Here is a 20176-nt window from a genome sequence, read left to right on the forward strand (position 1 = left end):
ATTTACTGAAAATCAATGATCAATCAAGCCACCAACGTTCTGTTTGGTGCTTTGTTGATGGTGAGCGGTAGTGGCCCTCGATAAATGTTTAATAAGGACAACACAACAATATGAGGTAAAACAAAAGGCAGTTAACTCCTGCTCATGTAGACATCTAGATACTCAACCAAGGCCTCATCAGGTAGGCTGTTTTGACAAATTCAACCAAACTGACATAGACAAAAACATTTCCTAATGATATTTGTTCTATTTAGTTTTGTAAGCGCATGTTGCTGGTTTCTTTAGCTGTCATTTCCCCATTTTTTAATTTTTTTTTTCAGTTTTTTCCCCAGTAAAGATGATTATTTGTAACATTATCACTGTAACATACATTATCAGTGAAGACAAATATTATCTGCTTCTTTCCAAATGTCCTCTTTGTGGTAACAGAGTTTTGGGTGACAACACGTTTCCTTCAAATCCTTCTGTGGGAATCTATTTTTCTTGGAGCAGGGTTGGCTTTGTCTGGGGTGTCCTATCAGATTTTAGGGCTGGACCTTGTCTTTCCACACCTCTGTATCACACATAAAAGTATTTCAGGTCAGGGCACCTCTTTCAAATAAGTCAAAGGATTTGTCACAGCTAAAAGAAAGGTGAGTTGTTCATTATTTATAACAAAAAACCGGCAAAAATAATGCTGATACTCATCAACCATCCTGAAATGTGAGTGGTTAAATCATAACTAAAAATATCTAGTGTATCTTGGAACTGCTTGGCAGTTTTTTCACAGCAGTTTTACTTTTTCATTATTCAAGTTTTACTTGAGTAGTGGAAAAAACCGAATGATTAAAAATATCAGGATGTTCTCTTTGTCTTTTATGCTTCCACCAGTACCAACCACAGTTTGTGGGTCGGTCAGAGGCGTGCAACATTTATGCATTACTAACTAAATGAGGACTATTTATCAAATATCTGCTGAACTAGAAAGCTGCGTCCCTTCTACTGATTAAGAGTCGAACAGGTTTGTAGTTATTGTAGTAATCTATAAATGTTCTAAGCTCGTGGTGCTGAGTTAATGGTGAAGAAACAAACACGTGTGGGAAGAAGCCTTTCGGTCCTCTGATGCTCGTATTTCTTCTATTTGCCTCAGTTTGTTGACCATATACATTATAACACGACTGTCTTATTCGGAAAACCAACACACACACACACACGGACCTCCAGCCCGACTGGTACAAACCTCCTCCCAACTGGAATAAACCTGTTTGTGGCAGCCGCGCGCTTCGTGGGCTTGTAGCGCGCGCCATGATTCGCAGGGATGTGCGATAAAAAGCGTGTGTGTCACACGAGGGAAGCTTTATGTGAGAGTACGCGCCATTTAAAAGCCCTTCATGTGCAGCGCTGTTGATGACTTGCTAGATGTGGAGTGTTAAACCGATAAACACTGACCGTGGGCTCGTGTTTCGTGGTGATTTATTTATGGCTGTGAATCTCAAACGTACCCTCCAACGCACCTCATCCACTAGGAACAATTAGCTCAGTCTGCAGCGTTGTTTTTCACGCTACCGGGCGCGGCGCCGGTCTGCAGGCACTACGCGACGTTCTGTGTCGTCAGTTATGTTGCACGAGGAACCTTGCGCGTTCACGAAGTCCAGACCTGCGCGCCCGCGTTTGAATACCGGCTTGAGCCGGTAAAGAGCTGCCAAAGCAGGCAGGAAATCATCCGCTGAAGACAAAAAGTGCAGCTCCCTGAGCCTGGACGCCTTTGTGTCTAAGCCGGACCACTTTCATTCTTCACATATTGTTTGCAATACGTAGATATTACAGTCTGAGACAGGTTCCGCCCAGTGTTCGTCCAGACAGCCCCGAACCGCACAGATCCACTATAATGATCATGAGATAGGAGAACTTTGCTCCATCACACGGCTGTCCTCCCTCACTGCTCTGGAGGTAAGTCCGACCTACGTTGGTCCGTCCGGCGGTAGGATGCTGTCGAGCCTCGGGTGCTGAGAGGTGCGGTACAGCGGTAGCGCCTAATGTTAACATTTTCTAAGGTTTATTATCTGAACTATACTTTACTGACGTATTTATTATTCTATCAAAGGCGCACAGAAATCACTTCAAGACTCGAATGAAGCGACATTATTAGAAACCTTTCACAGTTAATAGCAGCAGGAGTCAAGAAATAACTTCTGCGCTGTGTTTTAGTGGGTAAGAAAGCCCACGGACGCGATATATTGACATCATCCTTCCTCTGCACTGCGGATATGTCGAACACAGGCAGCCCTCACGGATACCGCGTCAGTATTTAGGCCGTATCTTTTTCATACTGTGTAGCATTTTACTTTTAAAGTTGGCAGAGGCAGCTTTCATTATTCTACTGTCCATATTTAGTGTGTGTCTAATAATCTGTACACTAATACTTGTTTAAGGTCGGAACCATCCTGTCATTCTCGGTGTTCTGATTATTTTATTAATGATTCAAAGATGGTGAGAAATTCTGATCACATGCTCCCACAGTACTACCATATCATCACAATACTTTATTAATCCCTAAGGAAATGATGTGGGTTACAGTTGCTCCAACACAGTAACAGGTTAAACTATTTAAACAAACAATATGTTACATTGTTGTCAGTTTCCAGCAGATCTGTGATGTGTATGCACCTCAGTGTTGTACTTAAGCATAGTAGTGTTGAACCAGAATGATTTTCTAAGCTGCCATTTCTGTTTTTAGGACATCAAGTGAGACTTTTTTCTTTTTAAATCTGACGTTACAGAAAAAATAATAATGCCTGAAAATCAATGTTGCTACCGATCATTGAAGAAAACTTTTTAGTTTTGTTCTCCATAAAAACCAGTGGTGTTACGTAGATATACTGGAAAGGGTTCAAATATAAAGAATCATAATTCATTTTAGCTATGTATATTTCAGGCTGTGGGAAAGAATATTAATAAATAATATCTTTACATCAGTTTTGGGAAAGGTGGATTTTCAGGCTCATCTAAGGGTTAATTTCATGACTGACACATTCGTTTGTTTGTTACATTGTTAATGGTATTACAAGTGTAGTTGTTCTCAAACCTGGAAAGCTTCGTGTTTTTAAGGAAAAGTTGACTTTACTTTAAATCAAAGTTTGTTGCTTGAAGATTTTCAGGTTAAAGAATAAATGCAGATAGTTTCTGCATCGAGTAGTGTAGACTTGAGTTGCAGTTTTCATGCTAGGACTTAATATATTCACACTGTTAAACAGACCAAACATTGTTAAATTGGCAGTTAATTAGAGATAACTATATTTTTAATACCCGTGAACCAAAACATCTGTAGTTGTATAAGAAAATGGTGTATTAAATTTGTGACATTAAAAATCAGTTTTATTAGTTAAAAATGTTTATTTTAACTTTTTAACTTGTGATTTCAGTGTGAGTTTGTTAGATGTGCATCAGAGTTGCACAAAGCAGATGAGGGAGTTAACTTTCAGGGTAAAAGACCTTGTGCAGACAAAATGCTGCCTGAAAACACTCCTGGTTTGATTTTTAAGTGTGCAAAGAATGGAATAAGAGTGTGTCAACATGAAAGACATGCATCGCACAGGCTGTTCTAAACTCAACCCACTCGAGTCTTACCCTGGCTTTTACAGTAAAGAGCCAATTTAAAAATAAGTGACCACCTTAGTTTGTCTTCTAAACAATGCAAAAGCAGAGATTCAGCATTTTTACAAAATTGTAGTTTAATATTTAAATTTCTTTATTCCAGTGAAATCAAGCGGGTACAGTAAGATTGGTTGGATTTGTGTGTAGTGAGTAATTAAATTTGTTATCTCTTATTCTCTTTGTGTAGTACATCTGACAAAGGAAGTGGTTTCACTGAGGTATATGGAGTGGGCTTATGTTAAATGGACTAGTTACTTTACGGTCAAAGTATTGGTTCTTCTTTATTAACCAGTGCTATTTCTGTTAAATGTGCCCGACTTGGTGCTCAGCAGCAGCAAAGGGCTGTTTTTATTTAAAACATCTCTGCTTCTGCTGAAGTCCTGCTGCTGCCAAATGGCCCAAAATCAGCAAATTCACCTTTGACCTCCAATTATAACTGTTTTTTCCATCTCTTCCTGCAGGTGACTTGGTTTAGCAATGAAGATACCCAATGTCCAAAGTTGTCTGGGTCCAAACATTTACCCAGAGGTCCCCGATGGTGGTTGGGGCTGGGTTGTGGCTCTGGCTTTTTTCCTAGTGGAGGTCTGCACCTATGGGGTCATCAAGAGCCTGGGTGTCTTCCTCCAGGATCTGATGGAAGAGTTTGGGGAGAGCAACAGCCGTGTGTCGTGGGTCATTTCCATCTGTGTCTTCGTTTTCGCCTTCTCTGGTCAGTCTCTTCTCCTGCACTCTTTAAGTTTTTAAGAGACTTTGTGCATGCAGACAAATTGAATGTAAGACAAAGCCAGGAGGTAGTGTCAGGGCCCATTTCCTAACCTTCCTGTTTCTTAAACCTTTACAAAGCGTGTCCCAGCAAACACAGGGCAAGAGGCAGGGCACACCCTGGCCAGCCAGTTGCAGAACTAACGAATGCTTTAATACTATTATACAAATAATATCTAGATAGATTGGAAAAATGGCCCTTGTGTTGTTCAGATTATAGATGATGGAGATATGGACTCAGGGCTGGACTGGCCATCGGGCATACATTTGCCCGATGGGCCGCTCTTGATTTGTCGTTTTTATGGGCCGATGGGGTTTTATTTCTTTTTCTCATTTTTTACGGTATAAATGAACGGTGGTGGATTGGCCAGTTGGTCATGATCAACTCTGGGCTGGACCAATTACAGCCGAGGAGGTCGAACTAAAGTTGAGGTGAAAAGGAACGCGATTTGTCCCGTACTACTTCAGCTAGAAAGTTGCTAATTCAATCATGAAGCTGATCAGTGATCAGCTGATCGTCTCTCTCGTTTGTTTATCGCTCACTTTGCGCCAGAAACAGGAAACCAGCGGATGTCGCGCTAAACAACAGCAGCACGTTTGATCAGCTGTTGTTAGAATTTATTTAATATTAATTTCTAGTATCAGCTGATGTTTGCTGGAGCCACAGCTGTAAAGCTGCTGGTCATGATGTCAGTTTGGATATGTGGTGAGAGGGAAACATGAAGATGAAACCAGGAGATGTCCTTACTGAATCATCAGAGCTGTGATGGAGAAACAGGTTTACCTTTTAGGTGACATGGATGAGTTAAAGTTATGAACAGTTTCTGAGAGACAAATAACACCAGGATCCTTTTCTAAGCAGCTGACAGCTGGTAACTGTGCAGGGGCGGGTCTAGCAAAGTGTTGCCAGAGCTCATGTATTGGTCCAACATGTCTTTCTCAGTAACAGACTTTCAGTAGATATAATTTCTGAGAAAGGCCCAGAGCTCTTTGGAAAGCTTTCTATGGGGCACTACGAGCAAAGATTAATATAAACTCTTTCCATTTCCATTTCACCACAATCCAGGTATATGTAATTATAAATTAGGTTGTTTTATATTTTTGCTAACTACTGTTTAGAATACCAGAATAAGGAGGATGGTGTAGGTTTAAGTTTATTATAAAGGCTTTATGGCTTTTCCTATAATACCATGGTGGGCCGGTCATTAGTCAAAATGCCCGGGCTGATTTTTTGTCCCAGTCCAGCCCTGTATGGACTCCATATCAGGAAGGATCAATTCTTGGCCCCCTCCTGGTATTAGACTTTGCCTATGATGCGTATCACAATACATAACAATACATTGCTGTTGTGATTTTCATCCTCAGCTCCGCTGTCGACAATGCTGAGCAACCGCTTTGGCTATCGACCTGTGGTCATGACGGGAGGCTTCCTTATTAGCCTGGGAACTATCACCTCTGCCTTTACCAGCTCCGTCACTGAGATGTACATTACCACTGGGATTGTAGCAGGTACTAAAAAGACACAAGCTTTTCCACACCTCTGTGTCTGTTTTTGTCACCACAGTGTGCCGTTTACTGAGCTTTACTTTTGCAGATGTGTTTGTCTTATTTAACACCCTGTGAATTCTTTGACTTGATCTAAAGGGACTCCTAGCAGTGTGAGCAACAAAATCTGCTACAATGTATTTCTTCCACAACTGTGCAATGAGTGAGAGGTGAACGGCCTCTCCCAAACACCATCCAGTCAGGTCTACTCTGATGTCTTAGCTGTCCAGGACTGACAGAACAGAGCAGAACAGGAAAGTAAAATAGTTCCCAAAACACAAATTGTACTTTGGGATCAGGTGTAATAAAACTGAAGCAGCTGAAGACAGAGCAGTAAATTGACTTAACCAAAGTGACAGATTGAATGACGAACCAGTTGGTGGAGTGAAATGTCATCAAGGCACATTAACTTGCTTTTTTCTTGGACAGAAAGCACTGCTAGCTCTCCCACCCTAATGACCATGTCGGCCTGTGAAGTGGACTCCAGCTTTTTTTGTCTTTACATGCCTTTTGTCTTTCAGCAGCAGCTGTAGCAAACCCGAGTCATCACAAGCAGCCTACCATCTTTGACAAAGGAGTGGCCTGACACCCTGAATCTTTGACCCACCCCCCTAGCAGTGTTCTACCATGCGGACCAGTGGCTGTCATGTCCCCTTTTTCTCTTCTCCTTTCTTTACAGGCCTTGGCTACTGCCTCAGCTTCCTCCCCACTATCACCATCCTAGCCCAGTACTTTTCTGGACGGCGAGCGCTCGTCACCTCGATGGCTTCTTCAGGAGAATCTGTTGCTATGTTTGTATTTGCCCCAGGTAAGTGATAAAAGAGCCTTTACATCAGAAATGGCTTGTGACCTATATTCTGATTGTTCTTCTCCTCGTACCTCCCATTTTTCCACAGCTTTCACTACACTGAAGGAGCATATTGGCTGGCGCTTCTGTCTAGTGATTCTAGGTATAATTCAAGCATCTGTGATTGGCTGTGGGGTTCTCCTTCGTCCAATCGTCATCGAGGAAGAACCTTTAAAGAAACATGATGACGAGACGCTCTCCGTGAAAGAGATGCAGGCTGTTTACGAGCTGGAAAATGAACAAACCAGAACCTCCATCAGTTCGGACATCTCCCAAGGTTCACAGGACTCTGGTGTCACCTCCCTGTCTGCCTCAAATGTAGACCTGAGAAATGCAGAAGGAGAAACCAAAGCTCTGATGGAGTGGAAGGACAAAGTGCCGGACAAAGACGGTGAGGACATATCACTGTCCATTCCTTCTGCTCAAGTCAGTGAGGACAAGGGGGAACTGGCAGAGCTAGATAGGGGCCCTGTAAGTTCCACAGGTTCCAAACTTCTGGACTTCTCAGTCCTTAAAGACCCTGGCTTCATCTGTTACTCCCTTTTCGGTCTATTCGCCACTCTTGGCTTCTTTGCGCCACAGCTCTACATCATTGAACTGAGCAAAAGCAGGGGTGTGGAATCCACCATGGCCTCCTATATGCTGTCTGTGATGGCTGTGGCTGACATCTTCGGCCGCTTGCTCATCGGAGTGGTGCTAAACAAAGTCCGATTCAGAAAGACCTTGGTGTTGTTGGGGTGTGTGGTTCTGATGAGCTTGGTTCTGGTGGCCTTCACTATCGTGTGGGAGTTCTGGGGTTTGGCAATCTGCTCCGGCTTCTTTGGCTTCATCATGGGCACTGTGGGCTCCACGCACATTCCCATGCTGGCTGAAGAAGATGTCGTGGGCATCGAGAAGATGCCGTCATCTGTGGGCGTGTATGTTTTCATTCAGAGCTTTGCTGCACTTGCTGGACCACCGCTGGGAGGTATGAGCGCCTACTTCTTCGGTTTGATTTAACACATCTCTGGGTATAAAGTCTTAACAGCTGTCTAATTTTTCCCCAGGTATGCTGGTGGACATCACTGACAACTATGGTGCTGCTTTCTACTCCTGTGCAGCAGGCACAGGTCTTAGTGCCATCTGTCTGGCTCTGGTTGGCCCTGCCAAGTCTAGAACGTGCCAAAGAGGGAGCAGAGTCCAAGAGAATGCAGAAGAGGTGAAAATATCTCAGAATAGTGACCAAGCCGACTTTTTGGAGGTGGACTTGGCCCCAGAAGACAGTCCAGTTGGACAGGGTGAGGATCAGGACAGCTGCGTTATTTGAGCCCAACCACAGCGTGGCATCACAATGGACAGAAGTGTCAACCAAACAAGTGCAGATGTACTGCAGGAGGCGTCATTGCCACAAACACCAGTGACGGCTGGAAAATCTCAGGTGTCGCATTTCCACTTTTCAGCAAACTTGAAATTCACTTCTTCCAGTGAAGAAAACAATCTTACATGAGACCAATGAAACATCCGTGAGCACATGTCCACACTTTTCTGTCTGTTTAGGGTAAAACCTTTCTTTTGCAATGTGTGACTTGTATAGAGAACTGCTATCATGATGTAACTCCGGGTTTAGCCTCTGTTCTGTGAGCTTTAGCAATGCAACCATCCAGCAACGTTTCATGAAAAGAGAGCGCATCGATTCTTAACACTTCAAGAAACCTTCATGTTGATCACTTTGTGAATATAGTAAAAACTACAGGTTCCATTTGGTAAAACCAGCCTGGGTACATCTTTGTAGCTGTGTCCCAAAACCTATGTCGCATCCTTCGGAGGCCGCATTTGAAGGCTGAATATGTCCAAATGCAGCCGGAAATGGGTCCTTCATTTCCCCGGATTTGAAGGGCGTGTCCTTCATGCCCCAACCTATCCCAGAATTCATAGCCCAGCCAATTCCAGTTTTCAACAATGGCAGCCGCTACTAAGTTTTAATATTACTCTTATTATTCTTTTTGGGTCACAAAATAAACTTTTAGCATATTTTCAGGCGAGAAAGCAGCCTTTTAAACTTCAAATATCAGTTCGGTTTATCAAGACACCACATATTTGCAAAAGCGCTCCGACGTTTTCAGAGATGTCTGTTACCCACCAGCTCGATAGCTGACCGGGAGGTCAAGGGTCACTAGAGCCGGTGAGAACACCGGACTCCCGGCACATTGTTTTCAAAACCGACTACTCAGGTTAAACATGATATATATGTCGCTTAGATAACTTAAAATGTTATTGTTTGGCTTTGTGTTTTATTTGTTCCTGAGTAAATCGGTTTGGCTGAGATTAAATTTGTAGTTGTCACACAGCTGAATAAACGTCAAACGTCAAAGTGTGAGACAGTCGAGAGTTTACTCCAGTGTCCTGTCATATTTTAGATAGCAAGGAGCAGATGGCCGAGTTTATTAAACTCCACCGAGACCGCGGCGACGTAAAACTAAAGGCTAGACCGTCCAATTTCACAGCCTCGCACTTACGGCCTTCTCGGTCTTTGGAGGACCCGGCCCACGTAGACTGCAAAGGACGGGTCCTTTGAAGGATGCAGCCTAGGAATTGGGACACAGCTCATATCATTGGTTTTGTCTGTGTTTCGAAACCTCACTAGATTAGCTTACATTTAATAATTACTACTTAAAATTTTTTCCAAGCCACATGACCAGTGGTTGTTCCAAAGCTTAGAAGTGTTTGGAACCAGACCAAACGTTCTCCTTCTTACTTGAGCTCTGTATTAAGGGCCAGTACATCCGCCGCAGTGGTCGCTTCACTCGCCGCCACAGCCTTGTCTCACAGTCAGTTGTATTTCAAAACCAGAAGCCAAGACTTCATCGAGTGTTTTATTGCAAAGTTTTTTTCCACACTTGTTTTTTTTCTACCTGATCCAACATCTCAGTTTCTGTACTGGAATATGATTCAAATGGCGGTTCAAAGCGACCCGATCCCAGCTGCAGCAGGCGCAGTGCACAAAGTTACAAAAAGCAAGAGGTGCACGGCTGGCCAAAGTGCCGCAAAGATTCTGTCACGTGACACGTGATGTCATAATTGGTGCGTGACACAGCGAGGATAACGGGGGCATTCGTTTCTGCTAACGTTGGCTCGATGTGCCTGTCTCGGGAAAGGAGCTGCGTTGTTAACTTTCCCATGTTCACACAAACTGTTCTCATGATCATTCCTGCTGAGCACAGGTTTTTGGACTCATTCTTGATGCCCACATGATAGGGTCACTTCAGAAAGTTGGAACTTGCTCCTCGTGGCTTTAAACATCACTGATGTGTCTGTATGAAGGACGATTTCCAGAAATGCAGTTCTGCAGTCTCAACACAACGCCCGGCTCCTCTCTGATGGTTTTATGCACATTCATTTAACTTATTTTTAATCGACTGCTTTCTCACATGATGTTATCCATAGCAACACTGCAAATACAGCAGCAGTGTTCCCTGATAGGTTGGCTGAACTGAAGCACCAGCTGGTCTGTGCATCTGGAGCCTTGAATGATGGAAAAGCTGCAGATTGTGGGATTAAGTTATGATGAGAATCAGCACCACTTCACATCCCTAATTGTGCTTTGTGTAAACGTGTTGTCCTTATATTATCATGTTATGATCCTATTGATGTACTGTAGAATTACACATGAGGCCAGTGGTGATACAGCAGAAGTGAAGGTTTACAGTGTTTTTTGTTTGTTTTTGGCCAGTGTCACGGTTGATGAAATGCAAAGTGCACAGTGTATGTATGCAAAGCTGTGACTGACAGATTTGATTGGAGACAGACGTTCGTTGAAGCGCCTCTCCCTTCGTTGTGCAGGCTCACATTGTCTCTACACCCATCGCAGCCTGACTTGAATACTTTAATCACTGTATCCTTTTTATTTAAAGTGTTTTGGATGTTGATTGAATCTATTTTTTACCTTTCTTCTGTTTAGGTCATTTTTTTAATCTGAGTACAAAGCAGGGTCCTGCCTATTCAGTGCTGTATCGCTCTCATGATATATTTTCCAAATAAAGCCTGAAACATCTGTGTGTAGGGTTTGCATTTTTTAATTAATTATATGTTAATCATCTTTTCATTGATCAAAAAGAACAATTAACAGAAACTGATAGTTGTGATCATAACACACACAAAAAACAGCAAAATCAATTACACGTCATATCCAGGTTAATATTTTCTTCCTCATTTCTCCAGCAGCATCTTCATCAGCTGCCTCGTTTTTGGCCACGTCCTCATCAGAGAAGTTCATACTCCTGATAAAGTCCATAAATACATTTAAGAGTGTGTTTGCTCACCCTTCTAAACAGAAGTAATGTTTCTAATGGTGAGTTGGAGATATGTTCAGATTTGCGTCTTAGCTCTGCTCACCTGTGGACCCTGGTGTGTATTTAAGCCTGTTTTATTCCATCACTTGTTGCGATCCCTCAGTGTTGTGTGTTTGATCAGTTCCTTACGCTCTAGTTCCTCCTTAGTTTACACACAAGCTCAGCAATAAGCCGTGAGTTTAATTCTGTTCTACATTTAGATTTCCTGAGGCGTCAGATTTCAGCTATGGCTACAGTTGTGTCTCCCAAACACACTGAAGCTAAACTGCACACCAAAACCACTTACCAACAAACAACTTGCGTCATGGTTGGAAATGTGCTTCTACTGTTGCGCTGCACCATCCATCAGAAGGAGGAATGCTGGCTATAGGATCATCTACCCATGAAGATAAGTGTTGTTGTTCTTGCATGATTTGTGTTACTAACCCAGGAAACACAACCTGAAAACCCTTTGGCCATGTCATGATGGACTTCACTGAAATCAACGCTTCTGAGTTTCCCTGATGGTCAGAGATGCCGTCGTCTCCCACCATATGTGTGATGTAAAACCCGGTGATTGGGGCTAAACTGCTCAGGAGGAAGCACTGGCAGCGACCCTCCTAAGGGCTACTCATCATGAATACCACGGTCAGAATTGGTGAGAGGGCCAACTGGATCCATGGCAGCTCCTGCAGGAGAATCCCATCAGCACCAGCTGTTCCCTACAGAACAGCACCTGATACCTTTGAGTGTGCACTTATGCTGCTCAGGTGCTGGTGTACCACAGGTCCCTGAGAATACACGTGCATGAGCCACATCCACACCAGAGATGACATGAGTGACAGGCTTGTCTGACATAGAATAGAATAGAATTCAACTTTATTGTCATTGCACATGCACAGGTACAGGGCAACGAAATGCAGTTTGCATCCATCCAGAAGTGCTTTAGTGATATAGATATATTACAATATATATTAGCAATAATATAGATATTAGGGGTGCAACGATACACAAAATTCACGGTTCGGTTCGGTTCGATATTTTTTCGATACAAAAAAAATGTTCATGCATTTTTAATTTGTCATTTATTAAAATTATAAATATATATTTTAACTCAAAAATACAGTTTTTAAATTTAACCCTAACCCTTGTGTGTGTTTTTTATTTTGACAGCGAATGCGCACCTGCGGACCACTTATGTGCAGCCCTGGTTATTTAGCTCATCATTTAGCTTGCTGCGGGAGATTTCACTTGTCATGTTTGCATAGTAAGCTAACGATTAATAAGATGATGTCAGAGGAATTGGTGCGCAAATTATCATCACTCACAGATCAGTGCTGTCGCTCTCTATACACAGTTTGCACGATTGCAAAGTGAAAGCAAAAAAACAAGCGCAAATTCAAACGCGATTTCAATATGTCACATATTGACAGTGGCTCACCGATGCCAATGACATAATTACCCAGCTACATTTCTGAAAGAATGCAAAAGCATTGACATATATTTTTCCTTCCTACAATAGCCCGACGGGCAGGGAAGAGATAGATTTTGGTAGCCCGACTGAAAAAAATCGCTAGCCCCAGGACGTCAGGCTAGCGATATTGCAAGCCCTGTATCTGATTGAGGAATCATGCATCTTTGGAAAAGAGAGTTTATTACAGAGAAATGTCTCTTTCCAAAATAAAAGCTATACTATCCGCTTCTTCCGGGCTATATTCTCAGCAGCATAAGGAGAATCATGTACTAACAGCTGTCTAAATGACTCGGCTAAAGTTAGTAGCATGCTTGTTGTTTTTGTCTTTGCACTAGGATGATGTCGGTGTAAATGTGCAGTCATATTCGTTGTGTTCCCACTAGTGCTTTCAGGTTAATCTCGTTGAAATGACCTTAACGCCACAACACGGCAAATCTCCGTTAACGAGCTACCGCCGATCGCCCCGTGCGTGGGGCTAGACGGCCAACACGTTAACGAGCTAACTGCGCTAACACACTAGTTCCCACCCATGTAATTGAGCATTGCATGGCACATCCAACATACTGTTTTACTTTAGTCCATGACGCGCTTACCTTCAGGGTCATACGTCACATGAAAACCAAAATAATTCCAAACGCCAGATCTGAATGAGGGTGGGGGAGGTGCCCTGCGCTCTTCCTTCTGACTATGCTGTCTGTGTTGAGCGCTCAGTGGATCTGCGCTCGACAGTGCAGCCTAGGCGGAGTAGTCGAACGCAGATTCACTGAGCGCTCAACACAGACAGCATCGTCAGAAGGAAAGTTGATAAAATAAATTACAAATGTTGTATTGTTCGATACATATGCGTACCGAACCGAAAGCACTGTATCGAACGGTTCAATATCGATACGAATATCGTTGCACCCCTAATAGATATGTGAGTATATTACAGAAATGGGTCTATTATGGTATGTTATAATGTACACGGTATGAAGTATGTTGTGAATATTCTATAACTATAAGTATGTACAGGCTGTAGTGAGTACAAGCTATGTACAGGCTATGAACAGGATATAAATATGAAAAACTATACAGAATATGAAATAAATAACTTTACAGAATCTGAGATATACAGCTATACAGAAATGGGAACTATGCAAGTTGTAAACAGTTGTAGGATTAAAAATTATCGTATGTACAGAATGATTATTTACACAGAGCTATACAGTAGTGCAGTTAAGATAAGTGAGGGTGTGGATAATTCTACAGAGGCTATATAAAGTGCTGGTGGTTGTGAGTGGTGGTTCAGTCCATGTTATTATTGTGTGTTTGAGGGTACAGTTGTCCATTGTGGGTGTGTGTATGTTCAGTCCATGAGTTTAATGTGGGTCAGATGTCAGGAGGCAGAGTTCAGGAGTCTGACAGCTGTGGGGAAGAAGCTGTTCCGGTACCTGGAGGTCTTAGTCCGGAGGCTCCTGTAGCGCCTCCCAGAGGGCAGGAGGGTGAAGAGTCCATGTGATGGGTGACTGGGGTCTTTGATGATTTTCCCAGCTCTTTTCAGACACCGCTTCCTGTAGATGTCTTTTATGGCAGGAAGTGGTGCTCCGGCGATGCGCTGGGCAGTTTTCACGACCCTCTGCAACGCCTTCCGGTCCGAGGCAGAGCAGTTCCCGTACCAGACTGTTATACAGTTGGTCAGGATGCTCTCGATGGTGCAGCGATAGAAGTTCACCAGGATGTCTTAGGACAGGTGGTTCTTCCTCAGAGTCCTCAAGAAGAAGAGGCGCTGGTGAGCCTTCTTGACCAGCTTCGAGCAGTTGGTCGTCCAGGTGAGATCCTCGGAGATGTGGACTCCCAGGAACTTGAAGCTGCTCACACGCTCCACAGCCGTCCCCTTAATGTGGATGGGTGGATGTGGGTCAGCATTCCTCCTGTAGTCCACGATGAGCTCCTTGGTCTTCTCGGTGTTAAGCAGCAGGTTGTTTGTGTCGCACCACTCAGCCAGACGATCCACCTCCTCCCTGTAGGCGGCCTCATCGTTGTCACTGATGAGGCCATCAGTCCTCTGATGTGTTTTGTTATTGTTGTCATTCTTATGTGTGCTTGGTTCGACCTGTCTCCTGTGTCCATCCCTACATTGCTTTAAAAAACAAACAAAAACAAAACAAAACATGGCAAACTGTTTGGTTGTGCACACGTGTGTGACTGAATTCCTTCTTGCAAAAATAAAACTCTCAAAAGATAACTATCAGTTGACTTCTTTTATTTAATGCTCTAAATTTCCTCAACGATTCCTGTTACATGAATGAAGCTCAGCTTTACTTTTACAGCCTGCAGGTGTTTTTGGCTAAGATGAGTTTGTTCACGGCTTCAGGGTTTGTTTGTTTTTTAGCAGGTAACAGTTTTACCTACAGTAGCTGTAGCTCAGGAGGTCGAGGCATGATACTGACCCCATGTTGCATCGATTGGAATGTGAATACGTGTGAATGTTGACTAGTCATGATTACGTCAACTATCAAAATCGTCGACGACTGATTTAACAGTCGACGCATCGTTTGAAGCTTTGCAAGATCCCAAAAGACGCAGGAATAAGTAGTAGGATTTAAGAGTGTAATAACGGACAAACAGAAGATGGCAGCACTGCATGTACAAGGATGCCAGCTGGCGTTAAACCCCGAAGAAGAAGCAGCTGTGTCCGGTATCGTAGCTGTGTCCAAATTCAGGAACTGCATCCTCCTGTGCCCGCATTAGTAGGCCGATTACGTTACAGCGACACGACGAAGACTGTCCAAATTTGAAGACTCCGACAAATGCGCCCTTCATGTCCCCAGATTTGAAAGAGGGGTCCGGTGTATACTTCGTGGCCCAACCTATCCCAGAATTCATAGCGCGGCTCAGGCAATTCCAGTTTCCAACAATGGCGGCAGCTAGTTAGTTTTAATATTACTCTTATTATAGGGGTCGGGTGCATTGTGTGCCGGGTGGCGGCCAGGAGCGGAGGCCCTGGCGGACTGACCCCCGGCTGCCAAGACTGGCAATAGGGACATGGAATGTCACCTCTCTGGTGGGGAAGGAGCCTGAGTTAGTGCGTGAGGTTGAGAGGTACCGGCTAGATATAGTCGGGCTCACCTCTACACATGGCTTGGGCTCTGGAACCAGTCTCCTGGAGAGGGGCTGGACTCTGTCTCAGTCTGGAGTTGCCCTTGGTGAGAGGCGGCGGGCTGGGGTGGGTATCCTAATATCCCCTCGGCTTGCTGCCGGTACGTTGGGGTTTTTCTCGGTGGACGAGAGGGTTTGTTCCCTGCGCCTTAGGGTCGGGGAACGGGTCCTGACTGTCATCTGCGCTTATGCGCCGAGTGGCAGTTCAGAGTACCCAGCCTTCTTAGAGTCCCGGGGGGGGGGGGGGGGGGGGGGGGGGGGCTGGAGGGTGCTCCACCTGGAGACTCTGTTGTCCTGCTGGGAGACTTCAATGCTCACGTAGGTAACGACAGCGAGACCTGGAGGGGCGTGATTGGGAGGAACGGCCTCCCTGATCTGAACCCGAGCGGTGCTCTGTTATTGGACTTCTGTGCTAATCACAGTTTGGCCATAACGAACACCCTGTTCGAACATAAGAGTGTCCATAAGCGCACGTGGCACCAGGATGCTCTAGGCCGTAGGTCGATGATCGATTTTGTAATCGTATCAGCAGACCTGCGACCATATGTTCTGGACACTCGGGTAAAGAGAGGGGCTGAGCTGTCAACTGATCACCACCTGGTGGTGAGTTGGATCAGGTGGCGGGGGAGGACGCTGGACAGACCTGGTGCACCTAAACGCATAGTGAGGGTGTGCTGGGAACGTCTAGCAGAGGCCCCAGTCCGCGAGATCTTCAACGCACACCTCCGGCAGAGCTTCAACAGCATTCCGAGGGAGACTGGGGACATTGAGTCCGAATGGACCATGTTCAGCGTCTCCATTGCCGAAGCTGCTGCATTGAGCTGCGGCCGCAAGGTGGTTGGTGCCTGCCGTGGTGGTAATCCCCGAACCAAATGGTGGACACCAGAGGTGAAGGGAGCCACTAGGCTGAAGAAGGAGTCCTATCGGGCTTGGTTAGCCTGTGGGACTCCGGAGGCAGCCGACAGGTATCGACAGGCCAAGCGGAATGCGGCTCGGGCAGTGGCTGAAGCAAAAACTCGGGTGTGGGAGGAGTTCGGAGAGGCCATGGAAAAAGACTTTCGGACTGCCTCGAAGAGATTCTGGCAAACCGTCAGACGTCTCAGGAGGGGAAAGCGGTGCTCTACCTGCACTGTGTATAGTGCTGGCGGAGTGCTGCTGATGTCGACTGAGAAAATTGTCAGGCGGTGGAAGGAATACTTCGAGGACCTCCTTAATCCCACTGACACGTCTTCCGAGGAGGAAGCAGAGTCTGGGGATGAGGGGAATGACCCGCCAATTTCCGGGGGCGAGGTCACTGAGGCAGTTAAACAACTCCTTGGTGGCAGAGCCCCTGGTGTTGATGAGGTCCGCCCCGAGTTCCTGAAGGCTCTGGACGTTGTAGGGCTGTCCTGGTTGACACGCCTCTGCAATGTTGCGTGGAGATCAGGGGCAGTACCTGTGGACTGGCAGACCGGGGTGGTGGTCCCCATCTTTAAGAAAGGGGACCGGAGGGTGTGTTCCAACTACAGGGGGATCACACTCCTCAGCCTCCCTGGGAAAGTCTATGCCAGGGTGCTGGAAAGGAGAGTTCGTCCGTTAGTCGAACCTCGGATACAGGAGGAACAATGCGGTTTTTGTCCTGGTCGCGGAACACTGGACCAGCTCTTTATCCTCTCCAGGTACTTGAGGGTGCATGGGAGTTTGCCCAACCAGTCTACATGTGTTTTGTGGACTTGGAGAAGGCATTCGACCGTGTCCCTCGGGGTGTCCTGTGGGAGGTGTTGCGGGAATATGGGGTGTCTGGCCCATTGCTACGGGCCATTCGATCACTATACAACCATTGCAAGAGCTTGGTTCGCATTGCCGGCAATAAGTCGGACTCGTTCCCGGTGGGTGATGGGCTCCGCCAGGGCTGCCCTTTGTCTCCGGTTCTGTTCATAATTTTTATGGACAGGATTTCTAGGCGCAGCCAAGTGGCGGAGGGCTTTCGCTTTGGTGGCCTCAGAATCTCATCTCTGATTTTTGCAGATGATGTGGTTCTGTTGGCTTCATCGGGTGAGGGCCTCCAGCTCGCACTGGAACGGTTCGCAGCCGAGTGTGAAGCAGCGGGAATGAGGATCAGCACCTCCAAATCTGAGGCCATGGTTCTCAGCCGGAAAAGGGTGGAGTGCCCACTCCGGGTCGGGGATGAGTTCCTGCCCCAAGTGGAGGAGTTCAAGTATCTCGGGGTCTTGTTCGCGAGTGATGGGAGAAGGGAGCCGGAGATCGACAGACGGATTGGGGCTGCAGCTGCAGTAATGCGGACGCTGCACCGGTCCGTCGTGGTGAAGAGGGAGCTGAGTGTAAAAGCGAAGCTCTCAATTTACCGGTCGATCTACGTCCCAACCCTCACCTATGGCCACGAGCTGTGGGTAGTGACCGAAAGAACGAGATCGCGGATACAAGTGGCAGAAATGAGCTTCCTCCGAAGGGTGGCTGGCCTCTCCCTTAGAGATAGGGTGAGAAGTTCGGCCATCCGGGAGGGGCTCAGAGTAGAGCAGCTGCTGCTCCACATCGAAAGGAGCCAGCTGAGGTGGTTCGGGCATCTGACAAGGATGCCCCCTGGGCGCCTCCTGGGTGAGGTGTTCCAGGCATGTCCCACCGGGAGGAGGCCCCGGGGCAGACCCAGGACACGCTGGAGAGATTATATCTCTCGGCTGGCCTGGGAACGCCTTGGTATTCCCCCGGACAAGCTGGAGGAGGTGGCTGGGGAGAGGGAGGTCTGGGCCTCTTTGCTTAGGCTGCTGCCCCCACGACCCGGCCCCGGACAAAGCGGATGAGGATGGATGGATGGATGGATCTTATTATTCTTTCTGGGTCACAAAATAAACGTTTAACATATTTTCAGGCGGGAATGTAGCTGTGTAAACCTCAAATATCTGCTCAGTTTATCAAGACACCGCATATTTTCAAAAGCGCTCCGACGTTTTCGGAGACGTCTGTTACCCACTAGCTTGATAGCTAGCCGGGGGCAAGGCTCAGTAGAGCCGTGAGAACACCGGACTCCCGGCCAATCGTTTTCAAACCCACCGCCGTCTTTCGCTACTCAGGTTAAACATGATATATGAGTCACTTAGATAACTTAAAATGTTATTGTTTGGCTTTGTTCAGTATTTTATTTGTTCCTGAGTAAATCTGTTTGGCTGAGATTAAAGTTATAGTTTTTACACAGCTGAATAAACGTCAAGCAGACAGCTGATCATCAGAAGTGTGAGATGCTGGAGAATTTACTCCGGTGTCCTGTTATATTTTAGATAGCAAGGAGTTTATTAAACTCCACCGAAACAATCTGCAGATTTCATTTAAATTCAATAATAAGGTGGGGCCAGGTTTCACAATGAACACACCCGAAACTCTGGCTGATTGGGACCCACACCCAGTTTCACACCTTGGCTCAGGCGATTAGAGGATCATCAGGGGGTCCTTTTGTCCCTCTGTGGGGGGAAACTCCCACTAGGTTTATATCTGGGACTCTCCACCATTTGACCTTAGAACTGAAGAAGCTTCTCGGATGAGAGGTGAAACGTCTTCAAGCAACTTAAAGAAGTCCAGACGCTTTTCTTTGCAAGCTCCTTTGACTACGATGACCTGGATGACTGAGAACCTTCACAGACATAAATTCAATAAACTATCATCTTGTCTTTATTGTTAGTTAGCACCTTAAACACTTAAAGCTGTAAGCTAATGATAGTTATATAAGAGCAGATGCTGCTGGTGCAATAAGCTGTACTTTTACGTCCAATGGATGATGATCTGATTAGTCGACTAATCGCAAAAATAATCGGTGACTAGTCGACTATCAAAATAACCGTTTGTGGCAGCCCTAGTTATCACCCATCACTACTCACCAGTCACAAACTATGAGGCCCTGAGCACAAAGAGAAATTTTAGGTTGTGTTTGGACACTTCAGGCCTCAACATGCTTTAAACAGAATCATTCTAAGGCTGGAACCCTCTTTTAAACCATCACAAGCACCACATCCTGCGTCTTTAAAGCACAGACTTTAACATGTTAACAGCGACAACAACAGGAGACAGTCGGAAACAAAATAAATGAATTCATTAAAAATAAAACCAGAACTAAACAAAAACATTTCAAAAATGGTTTAAAAATGAGGATTTCTTTCAGGCCAGAGTTAACCTGGAGTGAACACTTTGTGAGATGTTCTTTGCTCAGGAGTCAGCAGGTGGTATCTGAATGAATCCAAAGCACTGATAAACACATGGGAGCCTACAGACTTCTACAGAGACCCCGTCTACCACACATCAACCTGGTCTAGAAACCTTCAGAAAATTCAGATCCTCACTGAATTTCCTTTTTAACAGAGGACTTCAATTTGTTATGATCCAGTGATGTGTTTGTTTTGTGTTACTCCTCCCACCAGAGGATGGCTGTGGGTATCTTTCCCCTTTTCTCTCCTAGGAGGTGGACACCTGGGCGTGGCTGCTAGG

At 45.4% G+C, this 20176-nt stretch overlaps 1 protein-coding gene across 1 annotated transcript; it reads left to right on the top strand.

Moving 5' to 3' along the window:
• Positions 1-1699: 1699 nt before the first annotated feature.
• On the top strand, positions 1700-8963 carry slc16a6b (solute carrier family 16 member 6b). Its single transcript, XM_085351916.1, has 6 exons — positions 1700-1929; positions 4095-4342; positions 5761-5904; positions 6620-6748; positions 6837-7754; positions 7834-8963. Exons 2-6 carry the CDS (start codon positions 4111-4113, stop codon positions 8091-8093), a joined length of 1683 nt encoding a protein of 560 aa, XP_085208042.1. The 5' UTR covers positions 1700-1929; positions 4095-4110; the 3' UTR covers positions 8094-8963.
• Positions 8964-20176: the final 11213 nt, after the last annotated feature.

Source organism: Diplotaxodon limnothrissa, linkage group LG4 (assembly GCF_057381915.1).
Source record: "Diplotaxodon limnothrissa isolate DT_005_m linkage group LG4, D_limnothrissa_male_GT1.1, whole genome shotgun sequence".
NCBI lineage: Eukaryota > Metazoa > Chordata > Actinopteri > Cichliformes > Cichlidae > Diplotaxodon > Diplotaxodon limnothrissa.

Bases quoted from the DNA above. Each gene is read 5' to 3' on its own strand.
- slc16a6b (XM_085351916.1), top strand. From the start codon at position 4,111: ATGAAGATACCCAATGTCCAAAGTTGTCTGGGTCCAAACATTTACCCA. The intron at 4,343-5,760 runs GTCAGTCTCTTC...TTTCATCCTCAG, and splicing joins CTTCGTTTTCGCCTTCTCTG to CTCCGCTGTCGACAATGCTG. The intron at 7,755-7,833 runs GTATGAGCGCCT...ATTTTTCCCCAG, and splicing joins TGCTGGACCACCGCTGGGAG to GTATGCTGGTGGACATCACT.